Below are 15,250 nucleotides of genomic sequence, written 5' to 3'. Positions count from 1 at the left end.
ACTGTATTAAATGCTTTCATTGAGACATGACTAAGTTTACAGCTGTCAGCTTTATTCAATAAGCAGTAAGATCACAACAGTGGCAGGTTCAACACAGGCAGCACATGTAAAGATGTAACATCTTATTAGACCAAATAACACAGTATAGCTTGTTTCTCCCTCCTCCTCCTCTGTCCACAAAAGCCGGTGTAATAGAAGAATATTGTTAATATCTATAAAAACCACTCTAATTCACATTCTTAGACCAACACTACTGCTAATGCCATCACAAACTGAAGGTATTTATGAATTAATTCAAACGAGATTCTGGAGAAACTGCATGGAGAGAAATGACACCATTAGACTGACACACAGGAGAGGCTTTAGCTCAAATTTAGAGGCCACATGCACACAAACAGTGCAGAGGCAAAGTTTTTCATGCCCCTTACTAGGTCATTAGGTAAGCAAAGCTGAAAAGATACAACAAGGATTCTTAAGAGGAGAAACAAACCTTAGAACCCCACAAAAGATGAGAGCCAAGGAAGGCTTGTCTCCCAGGCACCCTGCACAAGCACAGGGCTCACTCCTTGCCCAGAGACCAACCGGTGTTTAACACCCTTTACACCTTTCTCCTGATCTCTAGGAAAATGAAAGAAAAGAGTATTTACCAATTGCATTAACCAGTTGAGAAAGATAAAGTATCATAGCAATTTGCTATGGCTTTTACATTAAAAAAAAAATTAACTGGATTCCACTGCAGACAGCTAGACACAGTAGCAACTCCCTGTCCTACATCCAATCCAGAGAAGCAGGGAAGCCAGAGCATATAGATCAGCACAAGAGAAAAATAAAGAGAGTAATACATGACTCTGCTCAGGTGAGCAACAAAGGAGGAGGGATACAGGAGCCAAAAGGAGAAGCAAGAACTCTGTATAAGAGATTTCATTGTGAAGTGTCAGCAAAAGAAATCAAATGAGTCACAAGACAAGTTCCAGCTCTAAGGACCCTCACACAGCGGCTCCCTCTAATCAGCCAGGAGAAATAAGGAAGCAGAGAAGGAAAAAGACAGCATGTCCTGAATGCACAGACCAGAATTCACTATGAAATATTCAACCAACAAATTCAGCTACTGCACAGTAAGGAATAAACCCTTCTATTTGCTCAGTATGAAATGAAAGACAACCTTAGCATGGCTGATTGAATTGCTTCCCTGACCGGGTGCTCTCACTGTGTGAATATTATCTGCAGGGGAACACACTTTTCTGCAGGCATTTACCTGGCTCTGTGAATTAAGAGCTTAGTATCTTTTCTTCTCCCAGCAGAACAAGCCACCCCAGACAAATGAAATGGAATAATGGAAATATTAAGGTCTTTGCTTGCAACACACCTGCCTCACAAAATGGGCCCAGCAGCCACCATATTTCTGCTCTTCCAGACTACGAAGCTGCTTGGGAAAAGCTACTAGGCAGTAACTCTTCTGCATCATCTCCCCTCATTTACATCTTACACAAACAAGGCCACAACGACAGGGGAAGACATTCACTCGCCCTGTACTTCCGAATATTTAATTGCTGAAGCATGAAATGACAGCTTCACAGAACAACATTCTAAGGAAAAGTCTACTACCACTTAAGAAGTCAGAATGTGATTAATATCTTGCTTTTCTGCAGTGTCCTTCATAAAGGGACTTCACCCTGACACAAAGGGCATGGGAGCTTTAACAACATGCCATCTCAAGTATGTACCGCCGTAGCAAGTGAACTTGAAAGTTATGATAGTAGCAAAGTTGACAGCATCCTCTGCTGGCAGCAGCAACATAAAAGCCCAGATTTTTGAGGAGTTCTACGACCATTCTCAGAATCATCCTATGTTTTCATCACAATATACACAGAGGGGGTAAAAATTTTTAAAAAATAAAATCAGTGAAATACTTAAAGTACTCAGGGAAAATCCCACATTTAAAAGGAAATGTCTGAAGACAGACTAGAAAGGTCATATTCTCTTTTCTGCTAAAATGGATTTTAATCTGAATTCCTGAACTTTTGGTCTCCATGCCATGTAAGCAATCCATTACTGTACTTCCATTTACTGGGAAGGGTTTGCAATGAATTTGTTTGCTGGGATTACACAGGGTATCACTAGAACTCCAAAAGCACATGTTGGTGAGCAGACTTTAAAAGTCTGTCAGGAGAACCACTCTGAAGGAAATACAGTGGCTTACAGGAGTGCTCTTCTATACGGTTTGGATGCAGAGCCATTCCTCACTTTGACACAAGAGGCCATTTGCTCTCCTTACAGAAAACTAAGCCTTAACATAGATTTGCAATCACCAAGTCTTAAAAAAAAAAACAAAACAAAAACAAACAAACAAAAAAACAACCAACAAAATCCCAGGAACATCAGCTAATTTGACAAAGTTATATAGATAGAGCAAGTAAAAGTGACAGAACATGTTTGGCTGCCTCCCACAGCCTTAGAACAAATAACTAAGTCCTGCAAAGCCTCTTACTGGTTCCTGTTCTGTCTCACAGTTTGAAGGATCTAATAAACTCTTGGCTCCCCATCTGTTCCATGGGAGAAAGAGATTCTCCTTTTCTTTATTTAACCGGTCTTTTAAATCTGGTTGAAATAGCCTGATATGTGGAAGGTAGGCTAAAGCATCCTTAATTTTCATAACAGAAATGACAAGACCCATTTGTAGCAATCACTGCTCTAATTATTGATTGAATGACTTGACTTAACCTGTTCCTACAGGAAGCCCAAGATGCCTTTGACTGGTAAACGGCAGGAAGCCACAAAGCAGCCTTGTGCTGACAACAGACCCAAGCAAGAGGACAAGGCAGCGTGCACACTTACTCGAAATCTTCAAATTCCAGATCATTTCCCTCTACGGATGGGCTTGAGTTCTCTGAAGTGGAAGAGGAGGAGGAAGAGCGGAGACGGTTTTGTTGGTATCGCATAGAGCGTTGTCGAATACTGTCCCTCCGGGAAAGATACTGAATCATCCTCTGAGCATAATACGCAGCAGGAGACAACCTGAGCAAGAGAGAGATATAGAGACACTTGTGACACAGGTACAGAATGACAACCAGTCCTATTTTTCCTTTTGAGCTCCAAGTGCCAGGACAGTAACAGCATATCACAAAATTGTTTGCATTTTATCTGTGATTAAATAAAGCAAGCAAGTAGAAGCAATTTTCCCTTTATATGCTACACTCCCACCTGATTCCCTTGTTGTGCAAACAGAAGCACTACGCAGTACCTATAGACAAAGAGCTCATCCACAGCACAGAGAAATTTGCTTCTCGGGACTCTTTGGAGGCCATTGTTTCATCTATTACCAGTTCACACAACTGACCCCAGCAAGCATCCCCGGTAAGAATCAAGACAACTCCCACTGTGAACTCTGCTTGCAATGCCAAACAGCAGCAGTGTTCAGATAAACCCTGAAGGAAGGTGCTGTTGGTTTGATGGTACCATAAAGTATCAAGCAGGAGAAAAAAAGGTTTAATAGCTTTAACTACTTTGTAATCCAAATGGTAGGGATTTCATATAGTAACAATTTAATCAGATCCACTAAATGTATGTTATCAGGACCATAAAAGCCTTGCAACCCACCTGAAATGGAAAACTTTCCTCTGTAATTAACTCTTAATTCCCTCTTGTGCATAACTTGGCCTTTGTTTGCATCAGCTTCCACCAGTATTACGCCCTTCCTTGATGCCAGACAAGTAAAAACACACTCTCTTTTCCTACCCTGCATATATCCACAGCTCCTAGCCTATCTTTTCTGAGACACAGTTACTCAGTATTAAAGTTCAGGCACCTCAGATGCTTGAATAATCATTTATTTAGCCTTATTTGGATTAGACTTGAACTCTAATTTGGGGGAAGGAGAGAGATGACAACAACCTCCCCCAAATAATTAGACATTGACATATCTATTCCTTTAACTTCTAGCTCCCTCCCACCCCACCCCACCCCACTCCACATGCGTGTTTGATTTTGTTCTTTTTTTATTCAACTCAAGTTACCAGACTGGTAGTTTCCAGGGCCACAAAAATAAAATCTCATTTCCTGCAAAGGCAGGAGACTGATAACAGAGAGACCAGCCCTAATTTTTAATCTACAAATGAAAGTGTGAACAGCTTTTAACAAAGGAAAATAAAACAAAAAACCTCAAGTGAACAGTGAATTCCTGCAGATAGTCTAGAGAAGAAAATAAACTCATTTGCAATCAAAGAAGGGTGGCCTGTCTGCCTTATAGGAATGCTACCTGTCTTCAGAGCAGCGTTTCAAGCTAAATTCGTTTTACAGTTGACCTCACCATTAGTCATGAAGACTCTTAAGGATATGTTTCGCTTTATAGTGACCAATGCCACAAGGTTTCTCTGTGTTACACTACAACCAGCGACAAAAACGCAACTCCATAATCATTTCTGATAATATGACTGTTAGAAGATACTTTTTTTTTTCTCCCTTCCACAGCTTTGCTGATTTAATGGCAATGTACTGGGAATAAGACTGCTTATATACAGATCATTTTCACATCCACAGCAGCATCAGCAGCGATCAGACAAGGTCTGATAAAGTGCTTGGCTACTATTCCGAAAGTCATATTTCAATGAAAAACTACATTTAATAGTATTTCTAGAGACTTCTCCCTAAAGCAGCACAAAAGAAATATACTGATTCTTCAAGGGATAGATAGTATTAACGTTGTTTTGGCTGCAGACACCCATCAAGGACATTCAGTCTCCCATTGTGCCATGCATTGAGGGCTTATAGGCAAAAGAGAAGATGGCAAGAAAGAAGGAATTAGAAGGCATGTAGACGCAAAGAGAGCGCATCTTCCCCAAGATAAGCTCCCTGTACTCTACAAGGCTGCCATATTGGTAAAGAAGCAAGTTTAGCAGACAGGCTAAAGGCTCAGGAGTCTAAAACCTTCATCAATAAGCAGCAAAAGGGTAAGAGGAATCACAGACCCAATTTGTTTTGGATTCCTCCTGGATCTTTTATGCACTGTTTGATGAATTAAAGCTTTTTATGCTTATATAACATCGAAGGCTTCACTGTATGAACACAGCACTTCTCTCTACTCCCCTGAAGACTTAATAGGCCAAGTATAAAAAAGCAAGGCATTACAGCAGGGCACTCATTTATGAGGAGCTGCTCTCCTCTTTGGCCTTTTCCATAAGCCAAAGCCTCTGTGTATACCTAAAAATATATCTACTGTATAATACATACACAGAGAAAGAAAGGAACATGGAAACAAGGCAACACTGGAAAACATGGAAAGCAGTCTCAGTAGTCCAGCAGCGCAATCACTGAAACTTTCTTCTTCACTAATATCACACCAAGGGGGAGTTTAACAGAAGTATATGAAGAATGAGTTTTGCAGACATTTAGTCTTCTCAAATTATGCAGCACGTCACAAGAAAAAATACGATGCTTGTTAGAAGAACAAGAAAGAGCAGGCAATAAAGACTGGCCGTAACAAACTGTGGGATGCCAGATTCAGCCTCCTGACAGCACATGGTATGTAGACTGGATAGCCTGTGAAAAAGATTTCCAAAGAGAAGACAAGAAACTTACATTTGATACACAGAGACAAAGGTGCAAGGGATAAAGGACAAAAAGGGTGGGGAGAAATATATTCAAAGCAATAGGTTAAAGAAATCATCTTTGCAGATGAGTGCATGCAGGGCACAAAAGAAAAAAATGTATTTGTGAGGCTCTGTCTTAAGAATACAGTTACAACACAAACTGGAACCAGAGCTGAGAGCCAGAGTAAGAGACTTAGCTGTCCTGGCGGGAGGAGAAGGCTGCAAAGCAGCATAAGGAACACTGGTTAATGTTCAACATATCTTTTCAGTTCATTCAGTTACTGAACACAACTGCAGATCGGCCACTGACCAAAGTTAGTCTACCTGGTTTAGCTGGCCAAACCTAGCTTAGCTGGCTGAACACATGCCAGTCACAGCAGGCTGCCTAGCCCATTTATTTCTCACCTTTGTTTCTAACAAAGCAGTGACAAAACACAGATAGAGGTTATCCCGTAGTTCTTAAACCGAGTTTGCACCCACAGGAGAGTAGGCTGTATTTGACAATACGACAGGAGTTAAATTAACCTAGTCTGAGGGGACTGGACCCAATTTACTGGAGTAGATGGTTCGGTGGAGCAGCGGCTATGCCGCCACACTTTACCACCAGAACAAGGCACTGAGTAGGAGAAACGCTGCAGTGCAAAAACAGAACCAAACAGCTTCTGCCTCATCCAACCACCATGTCATTGAGAGGCAGTGCATTCCCTAGGCACCCAGCACTGCTGGCTGGCCAGTGAGAAGTGGAACTGAGGGAAGGAAATGTTTTGCTAGCAATTAGTAAAGTTCAAGTGCCTCTCTCTAAATGGCATCATGAGTACTGAAGAGTGAGCTACTACATAACAGTGTCCTCCGCTACAGCCAGACATCCAATCCAGCTGGCCATATTTATGGACAACATGAAACTTTTTACACAAAGCCTGCTTCTCTTCACCCTCCCCCATTTTACTATCTTCTAAGGAAGTACATTTTAAAAAAAAAAAACAAAAAAAACTCACAAGATCAGCTGAAGAACGTCTAGACCCCGTCCCCCACGACAGCCACAAAAATTAGTACATCTGCATCCCAGAGCACTATACCGCTGTGCAGACCTCCATGCTTCCTAACATGTCAGAAGGACTGACACAACTTACCAACCCTGCCTTGATGCCCATGGCCAGGATGTTCTCTGACGTCATTACAGCTCACAACTCTAAACGCCTCTCAGCCAGCAGACATGTTTTAAAGGGGTTACCTGATTGATATCCTTTATTTCCTTGGTCTTATCTACATTGGCATACATACCACCAATCCTTGGTCTGAAGGCAATGCTGGTAGTGGACACCAACTTTTGGTTGCCTCCATTCCACACAAGCCTTCAAATCACAGGCAACATTCAGTCCGAGGGTCACTTTCTTGGTAACTTCCAAGCAGTTTATATTCTTTCCTAGAGATGTATCTACCAAACCCCCTTGTGATGGACGCATCTTTTTGCGTACTTCTATTTTAGAAAAAACAAACCTAATATAGGTGTTCTTTGATGACAGCTTTATTTGATTCCTCTGCAGATTGTTGTCTGACCTCACTGCATATGGAAACTGTGGAGAACAACAGAATAGCCAAGCTGATCTTACAGAAGTTCAGCATGGCCACTGAGATAGACTGCTCAGTCTACATCAGACTATTAACTCTAAATCTGAGGGAACTTCAAAAAATATTCTCTCTGCCTCACTCTTGACCCAGGTTATTCAAATATAGCATCATTACAGACATTAGATGCAGAAACAAAACTAACACACACACGCTCTTAAAAATAAATTCTTCAGATTGTGGAGTTTAAGAAAAAAAAAAAAACAACCACAAAACAAAATACCAGACAGGCTCTGTTGGAGACAGCTTGGTCTTAAGGAGGTATATATATTTTCCTCAGGGGCTGGTATTGGGACCAGAGCTGTTTAACATTTTTGTCAGCAACATGGACAGCGGGATTGAGAGCACCCTCAGCAAGTTTGCTGATGACACCAAGCTGGGTGGTGCAGTTGACACACTGGAGGGAAGGGATGCCATCCAGAGGGACCTTGACAGGCTTGAAAGGTGGGCCCGTGTGAACATCAAAGTTCAACAAGACCAAGTGCAAGGTCCTACACCTGGGTTAGGGCAATCCCAAGCACAAATACAGGCTGGGCAGAGAATGTGTTGAGAGCAGCCATGAGGAGAAGGACTTGAGGGTGTTGGTTGATGAGAAGCTTAACATGAACCCACGATGTGTGCTCGCAGCCTAGAACGCCAACAGTATCCTGGGCTGCATCAAAAGAAGGGTGACCAGCAGGCCAAAGGAGGTGATTCTGCCCCTCTACTCTGCTCTTGTGAGACTCCACCTGCAGTGCTGTATTCAGCTCTGGGGCCACCAACATAAGTAGGACATGGACCTGTTGGAGCAAGTCCAGAGGAGGACCACGAAGATGATCCAAGGGCTGGAGCATCTCTCCTATGAGGACAGGCTGAGAGAGCTGGGGTTGTTCAGCCTGGAGAAGAAAAGGCTGCAGGAAACCTTATAGCAGCCTTCCAGTACCTGAAGGAGGCCTACAAGAAAGCTAGAGAGGGACTTTTTACAAGGACATGTAGCGACAGGACAAGGGATAATGGCTTTAAACTGAAAAAGGGTAGATTTAGATTACATTTAATGAGGAAATTCTTCACTATGAGGGTGGTGAGGTGCTGGAACAGCTTGCTCAGAGAAGCTGGGGCTGTCCCATCCCTGCAAGTGTTCAACGCCAGGTTTGATGGGGCTTTGAGCAACACGGTCTAATGGAAGGTGTCCCTGCCCATGGCAGGGGGGGTTGGAACTAGATGACCTTTAAAGTCCCTTCCAACCCAAACCATTCCATGATTCTATGATTTTTAATGTATTTTTAAGCACACAGAGACCTAGATAGATGCATGTTTATTTCACCTTCATTTCACTTTTCCACTTTGTTATATAAGAACATCTGAAAGTCCTAACTTTCTGTTACAAACATACGATACTACAAAAAAAAACTCAAAATGCAGTAACACTCCTTTTAATCACATCCCCAATTTCTAACAAGTTATAGGAACAGTTAAAAAGAGACTACTAGCCTAGCACACAAGTTAGGTTTATGGAGGAAGACTCTGATCTCACCCTACTCAAGCTTCCAGCTCGTGCTGATTATGCATATATGAATTCATCCTCTGAAAACGACAGTGACACTTACTAGAACAAATTAACCCTCTTAGAAGAAGTTCCAACACTGGACTTTTGTCCCAACGGTCCTTATTAACTCAAGCCACTATTGCTTCTACCACAACCTAAAAACACTTCAGCTGTCACTTGAAGAGCATCTATTAGCTTAAAAATGGCTTCAAGCAGAAAAATATTTTTGACAATGCTCCTTATGCTAGGAAATTATCCTCTTTCATATATTTTATTGAGGTTCATCATAGCAGACATCTGGTGGGAGGGGGAATCAGTGACCTAGGCAGGCTCTATTCCTTTTCTTTCTTTAAAAGCAGCTCACAGAGAGCCAAAATCAGTTCTTACAGTATGCGCTCAATAAAGTCTGCCTGCTTTGGATTACACATTCCAGAAATAAGGAATGGCACACTTCCAGCCATTCAGCAGCTCTTGGCATTTAGAAACTGACCTGAATGTAGTAAAAGCTTTTCATTAACATTTGTAAAACATAATTTTCATCTTTCCAGGTAAACCAATCCCTTTACCTGTCATTTAGAACACTTATATTTATCAACATCATTCTGACACACGGTTGCCAAGACTTTCTGCAGTTGCCTAGACTGGTTTCCCAATGACCCTATGTACAGGTATCACACTCCACCTTACCTTTACCTCACTACAAACAGTTTTATTTACACCATTCCTGAGCCTTTGAATTACCTTTACAAAGCAACCTTCTTCACAATGAATGGAAAAAGCCTAATATAAGATTTCACTTCTACAAGGCTTTATCTACAGAGATAGTTAGCAAGGAGCTATTTACCAACATAATTATACCATGTGGCCAGTTTGCAACCTAGCTTTTTATTTCAGAAATTGTACTTAGAGCATCATCTCTATACAAATGCAGATTTTGTTGTTAATGATGTAAAAAAGAATGAGATTTAAACAAAAAAAACCACAAAACAAAACCAAAACAAACCACAAAACCAAACCTCCTTCAGCAACTTAAATATTCCATTTTCAAACACCAGTATTCCTGTACTCTCCTTTATGATAAATCCTAATTCATGCAGTTCATGCAGCTATGCCAGAGGTCCTCTTAATAGGCTAAATCAGATATATGTCACACTTACTGAATTTTTCTCATTCATAGCTTTGCTAAATCCATCTGAAGAAAGCTTATTTGTCACAATTTAATTTTTGAAAGTTTCCAAAGCTGCTTGCTGTTTACGACTCTATCATTTCTTCTGACAGAGTCTGTGGGTCACATTATCCCATCTGTTGCTTTCTTAATAGACTAAGTAGAAACTGCAAAGATCACTCCTTTGCATTTTTGATAACTCTGCCATGTTTGCTTTTTGTGGTCCTCTGAAACACTCCCACCTCTTCTGGAGATTAAGCAGCACTACAGGTGTTCATGTCTAACGTCAATGATTCACAACTCTTCAGAAATAATTGTCAGTATTTTGTTTTTAGTTAAGTATACATAACATCCTGATTATGCTCTCTCATACGGATGTATTTATGGAGACATTCCGTTTTCCAAGCATGTTGCCTGCTCACACCAGCTCCTAACTGCCTTTACTGCATTCTCCCTTACTCCTCAATAGACTATTTCCTTTTTTCTTCATTCTTCTTCAAAAGAGATTTCAAATTTATTGACATAATCTCATTTACTGTTGGACCTGCTTGCCACCTAGTGTTCTCCATCCCAAATGATTTCCTTATCCTCATAATCCTTATGTGCTTATTTCAAGAGCAATTTCTTCCTCTTTTCCTCATTCTCTCCCAGACTTAACAGCATCTTCTTCATTTGGTTTGCACCCTGCCTCCATGGCAAGTCATTGAGGAGGAGATGGGCCCAATATTAGAACCATACCCAAAGAGTTGAGCAATGCGTGCCTATGAAATTTAAATGCCTTTAGATTGCATTTAGCTCTTACCTGGCTGGATCTGGGTAGATCGGATGTTCCCGGGACCCTGCTCCATCATAGCGAGATAATGAAATGAGGGAAGACTCCAGCAACCTCCTAGAAAGGTAAAACAAATGATGAAGTCAGAGACCATTCAGGCATATCCTCCCTATTTACACCATACTTTCTGAAACCTCATAAGACTATTTCTATCATCAGTGCAGAGAATTCTGCAACATACTGAAGCACTCACTGATGGCATAAGTTTTTTCATCACACAGCTAGTCAAAGTATAATATTCTCACTGCACAGGAGGAAGATCACCTCAAGTAAAAAAGAAGAGTGGTCCCAAACCTGCTTCCAAGTTTCAAGAGAAAGATGCAGATGCCACTTCTCCTCTGGAGGCAAGCCATCCCAACCTGTCAGATCCATAAACACTAACACTGCACTGGCCATCTGTCAGGTTCTTACCTACTCAAAGGTGGCTAGGCAGGGAACAGGCCAAGGAACACAGGACAAGGAACAGAGCTCAGCATGTGGACTCTAAGGGCATCAGTGGTGCTTATTCACGGTAAGATATTCAATCTTAGTCTCAAGGCTCAGTAAGAGAGGTTTTCAGCTACAAAAAGTTTGTTTCCTCTGTATCTTAATCAGCCACAGGGAAAGACACCAAATATTCACTCAAGAAGTAAATGTATGCAAATGCAGCCAGACAGCTTGAATATGCGTGAAGCAAGTCTGAGTCATGAAGGAGCAGAATCGAAAGCATATAGAAGGAACATGTCCCCCACCCTGGCTTCTACATGCACCTCTATCTAGCTTCCTGTCATAAAGCAGAGGATGGCACTGTTTCAAGACTTGATTCATTCAAGCCTGTTGCAACCATTGGATTAACAAGAGATGATTTGGGGCAGGTGTGGAGAGTGGAAAAATCAACTGCCAAAGTTTATAAGGTCGCCGAGTTCCCTTTCAAGTCTTTTTGCCTCAGGACTCCTGCTAAATTTTGTTTTCCAGCATCTGCAACTTAAAACTGTTGTGTCAAAGAGGTCCAACACCACAGCTGTTCTATTCACCCACACACGTAATTGGCAAGAAAGATTTGAACCTATCTGTCTCAGCGCCACACTCCTTATTCGCAGTTAACACTTGCAATGCAGGACAGCAAGAGTCAACACAGGAAGCAGGAAGGACCAGATTTAACCCATGTCCAGCTTCCCATTTCTAGCCAGATAAAGATAGTAGAAATACAAACAAAACATGTTTTTTCCAGCAGCAGACACCACCCCCCACCCCCAGGATCATAAGGCAACTTTTTACTGCCTTCAAGCAATTAAAAAAATTTACTTCAATTTTACATTATAGATCTAGAATACAGAAAACAGCAAGAGATCATTTCAGTTACTTGGAAAGGCATGTGTCAGCTCAAGAGACTCAGTACTTGCTGCAAAGCACTGGGACTCTAGAGAAGGCAAGAAATCCCGTCCTCTCTGGCAGAGTTGCTTGGCAACCACCCGCCTTATTCAAGAACAGTTATTAAGTCTCTTAAAACTTTTATATTAATTAATTCCCCAGGTTACTGAGTCAAAAGCTCTAACCTTAAACACCGCTACAGATTAGGAATCCCTTGGCTCCCCAGAAAGTTATCATACTTCAATCCTGCCTTACCAAACCCTCTCCCCTGCTCCAAATATGTCAATATATGCAAAAGCAGCTAATCCAGAACAAGGGGTGCAACAGCTTTATGAGGTATACCTATCACCTACATCATATATAAACTGCTTTTATTCCTTCTGAGAGGAAAGGCATTAGCAGAAGGCATATTCTACCTATTCAGTCAGCTGGCCCCTTTCTAAACAACTGGCTCAGAGTTCAGAGACTGGGTTACTGCAATAGCAACATCAACATGCTTTTTGTAAGTCTGCTCCCCAGAGTTGCTTACTCAGAACACTCCAACACCAGTTGTTTGCAAGCAGCCTGGATGTGCCAAAACTGCCATCCTACTGGATCACCCTGCCTAATTCACTGGACTTACCACGGAGAAAGGTCTTCAGCACCCAGAGCCTGGCAGGGCCACCCACCCTAGAAAGAGCAGCTGCCTCCTTACAGGTGTGAGCAACCTACACACAACCAAGTGGCATGTTTGATGCCATTTCCCTGCAATGCCTACAGAGTCCTGATAATGTATCCACAGATAATCAAACTCATAGCAGCACAGACTGGGATCCACCTGGCTGGAGAGCAGCTCTGTGGAAAGGGACCTGGGGTCCTGGTGGACAGAAAGCTCAACATGAGTGAACAGTGGCTGCTGCAGCCAAGAAGGCCAACAGGGTGCTGGGTTACATCAAAAAGGGCATCGCCAGCAGAGAGAAAGAAGTCATCATCCCGCGCTTGTCTGGCCACACCTGGAGTGCTGTGTGCAATTCTGGTCCCCGCTGTACAAAAAGGCTGGAAGGGGTCCGGAGAAGGGCCACCAGGATGACCAGAGGACTGGGAAGCTGCCATACGAGGATAGGCTGGGAGAGCTGGGTTTGTTCAGCCTTGAGAAAAGGAGGCTCAGAGGGGATCTCATCCCCATGTACCAGTACTTAAGGGGTAGCTACAAAGATGATGGAGACTCCCTTTTTACAAGGAGTCCCATGGAGAGGACAAGGGGGAATGGACACAAGTTGCTCTTGGGGAAATTCTGATTGGCCGCCAGAGGGAAATTTTTCACAGTGAGGACAGTCACCGTTGGAATAATCTCCCCAGGGAAGGGGTTGACTCGGCCACGTTGGACACCTTCAAGAGTCGGCTGGACAGGGTGCTGGGCCATCTTGTCTAGACTGTGCTCTTCCTAGAAAGGTTGGACTAGATGATCCCTGAGGTCCCTTCCAACCTGGGATTCTGTGATAATCCCTGTCAAAAGTCTTGGCACCTATATGTGCCCCCCTCTCTTCTAGCCTTTCAGGGACTATCCACTAAATGACAGTAAAATCAGAGCCACAAGGGAAGGCAACCACTACCTGTTGCCTGGCCCAGCAGGCTCTGTTAGAAAGGAGTCTCCAGGTATTCTCCAGCCATATTTCTCTTCTCACCTTTTGAAAGCTGGCAATTGCCTGAGAAGAGCATTGACTTAGAGTGATCACCTCCGGAAAGCAGCCAGCAGCTGCACTGAAGGAAATAAAAATGTATTCCAACAAAAGGGCACCGGAAGGGTGTGGGAGCAGGAGCAGGGCACACACTGTAGTAACTCAGTACAGGTTTGCCAGGACCCCCTCTGCCTGGCTTGGGAAGAGCACTTTGGGGAATCTATAGTTCTTACCTCTACACCCCACCTGATCCTTGAAACGAATACTTGAAAAGCCTTGCTCTACCAGATACCTCAGATGAGAACTGGTATGTATAGCTTTAGTAAAACACAAACCAACAGTTGCCTAAGCCACAGGATGGCCAGGTATCCAGGTAAACAGACCGTCTACAGACCTCACAGCCCTATGATTTTACTTGAAGAGCCTGCAGCACCACTCCATGATGCAGTGGGAGCTGCTGCTGCTTTAGGAGCACCTCCTGCACCAGAAGGGCTCCCTAGGAAAGCCAGTAGTTACGGGACCATGGAAAGCGGGATGATAAACACACTCCATTGAACACACTCCCCAGGACCCTCTCTGAGGCTGCGCTGATCAAGCTGAATGGTCTCAGCTAAGACGGCCTTTCCAGCAGGTCCTTCCAAGCCTTCCAAGACCAAACTCAGCTCCTGCACTATCTCACACTGAGGCACACAAGCCACATACTAGGACCACATTCAGACCAAGTGGACAAAGATAATTTAGTTAACAGTAAATGCTGAGAGCTACAGCTGATTTTAAGCCTGACTGGTAGTTCTTAATTGTCCTGTTACTGTCCCCTCCCAGCTCACAGAGCAATGAACAGGTGGACATAAATACATATAGCAGGCAAAAAAATAAAAAGAACAAAACAAGTCAACATGCAATCTCATGAGACCCAGATAGACCATCTCTGCACTTATGCTCTAGCAAATATCTGTTCTGAAACCAGAGTACTAAACACAAATAAAATCTATTATTTAACTAACTCATTCTAGACTGAGCCCTTGAGGCCCAAGTTACAGATCCAAATGCATTTGGTACTGACGAATGGGTTCAATAATAGGTATACTGCTATAATGATCACTAAAGTGTCCCGTCTGTGACACTGGTAGCGTAACCTACTGTTCCCCAAGAAGGCACAGATAAATGTTTTTGGAGTAATTCATGCTGCACTCTGTCAAGTCTGAGGTGCCACATTCATAGCTTTTGCCACCCAAAGTCCCAGAAGAGACATAGACTGTTTTCAGCAAGCCTAAAGTGTGGTAGCCCAATATCCTACCACAGTAAATGCTGAGGCTGGGAGCAATTTTGTTAAGGAGGGTAAACATAAACCATAGATTAATAGAGGCAGCTCTGTTACAGGGAACTGCTAGACACTAAGTATCTACGTTTCCGACAGAAAAGAATGCAAAGCGAGAACAGAAATGCATATTCCTTGCATCTCCTTTTAAAACATTTCAGTAGATCATGCTTGACTCCCGATTCCTTTCT

General features: G+C 42.7%; 1 protein-coding gene across 5 annotated transcripts in view; it reads right to left on the bottom strand.

The window, feature by feature from the left end:
* AMBRA1 (autophagy and beclin 1 regulator 1) overlaps window positions 1-15,250 on the bottom strand; it is a 152,728-nt gene that overhangs the window by 106,661 nt on the left and 30,817 nt on the right. For all 5 annotated transcript variants that reach the window (XM_075105475.1, XM_075105471.1, XM_075105473.1 and 2 more), the window contains 2 exons: window positions 10,704-10,790; window positions 2,836-3,015 (listed from right to left, as the gene is read on the bottom strand). In XM_075105475.1, coding sequence (XP_074961576.1) covers window positions 2,836-3,015; window positions 10,704-10,790 — 267 coding nt within the window. The remainder of the gene's footprint in view (window positions 1-2,835; window positions 3,016-10,703; window positions 10,791-15,250) is intronic.

The sequence above is a fragment of the Phalacrocorax aristotelis genome, chromosome 10 (genome assembly GCF_949628215.1).
Source record: "Phalacrocorax aristotelis chromosome 10, bGulAri2.1, whole genome shotgun sequence".
Classification (NCBI taxonomy): Eukaryota; Metazoa; Chordata; class Aves; order Suliformes; family Phalacrocoracidae; genus Phalacrocorax; species Phalacrocorax aristotelis.
This window is presented reverse-complemented; position numbering and strand designations above follow the sequence as displayed.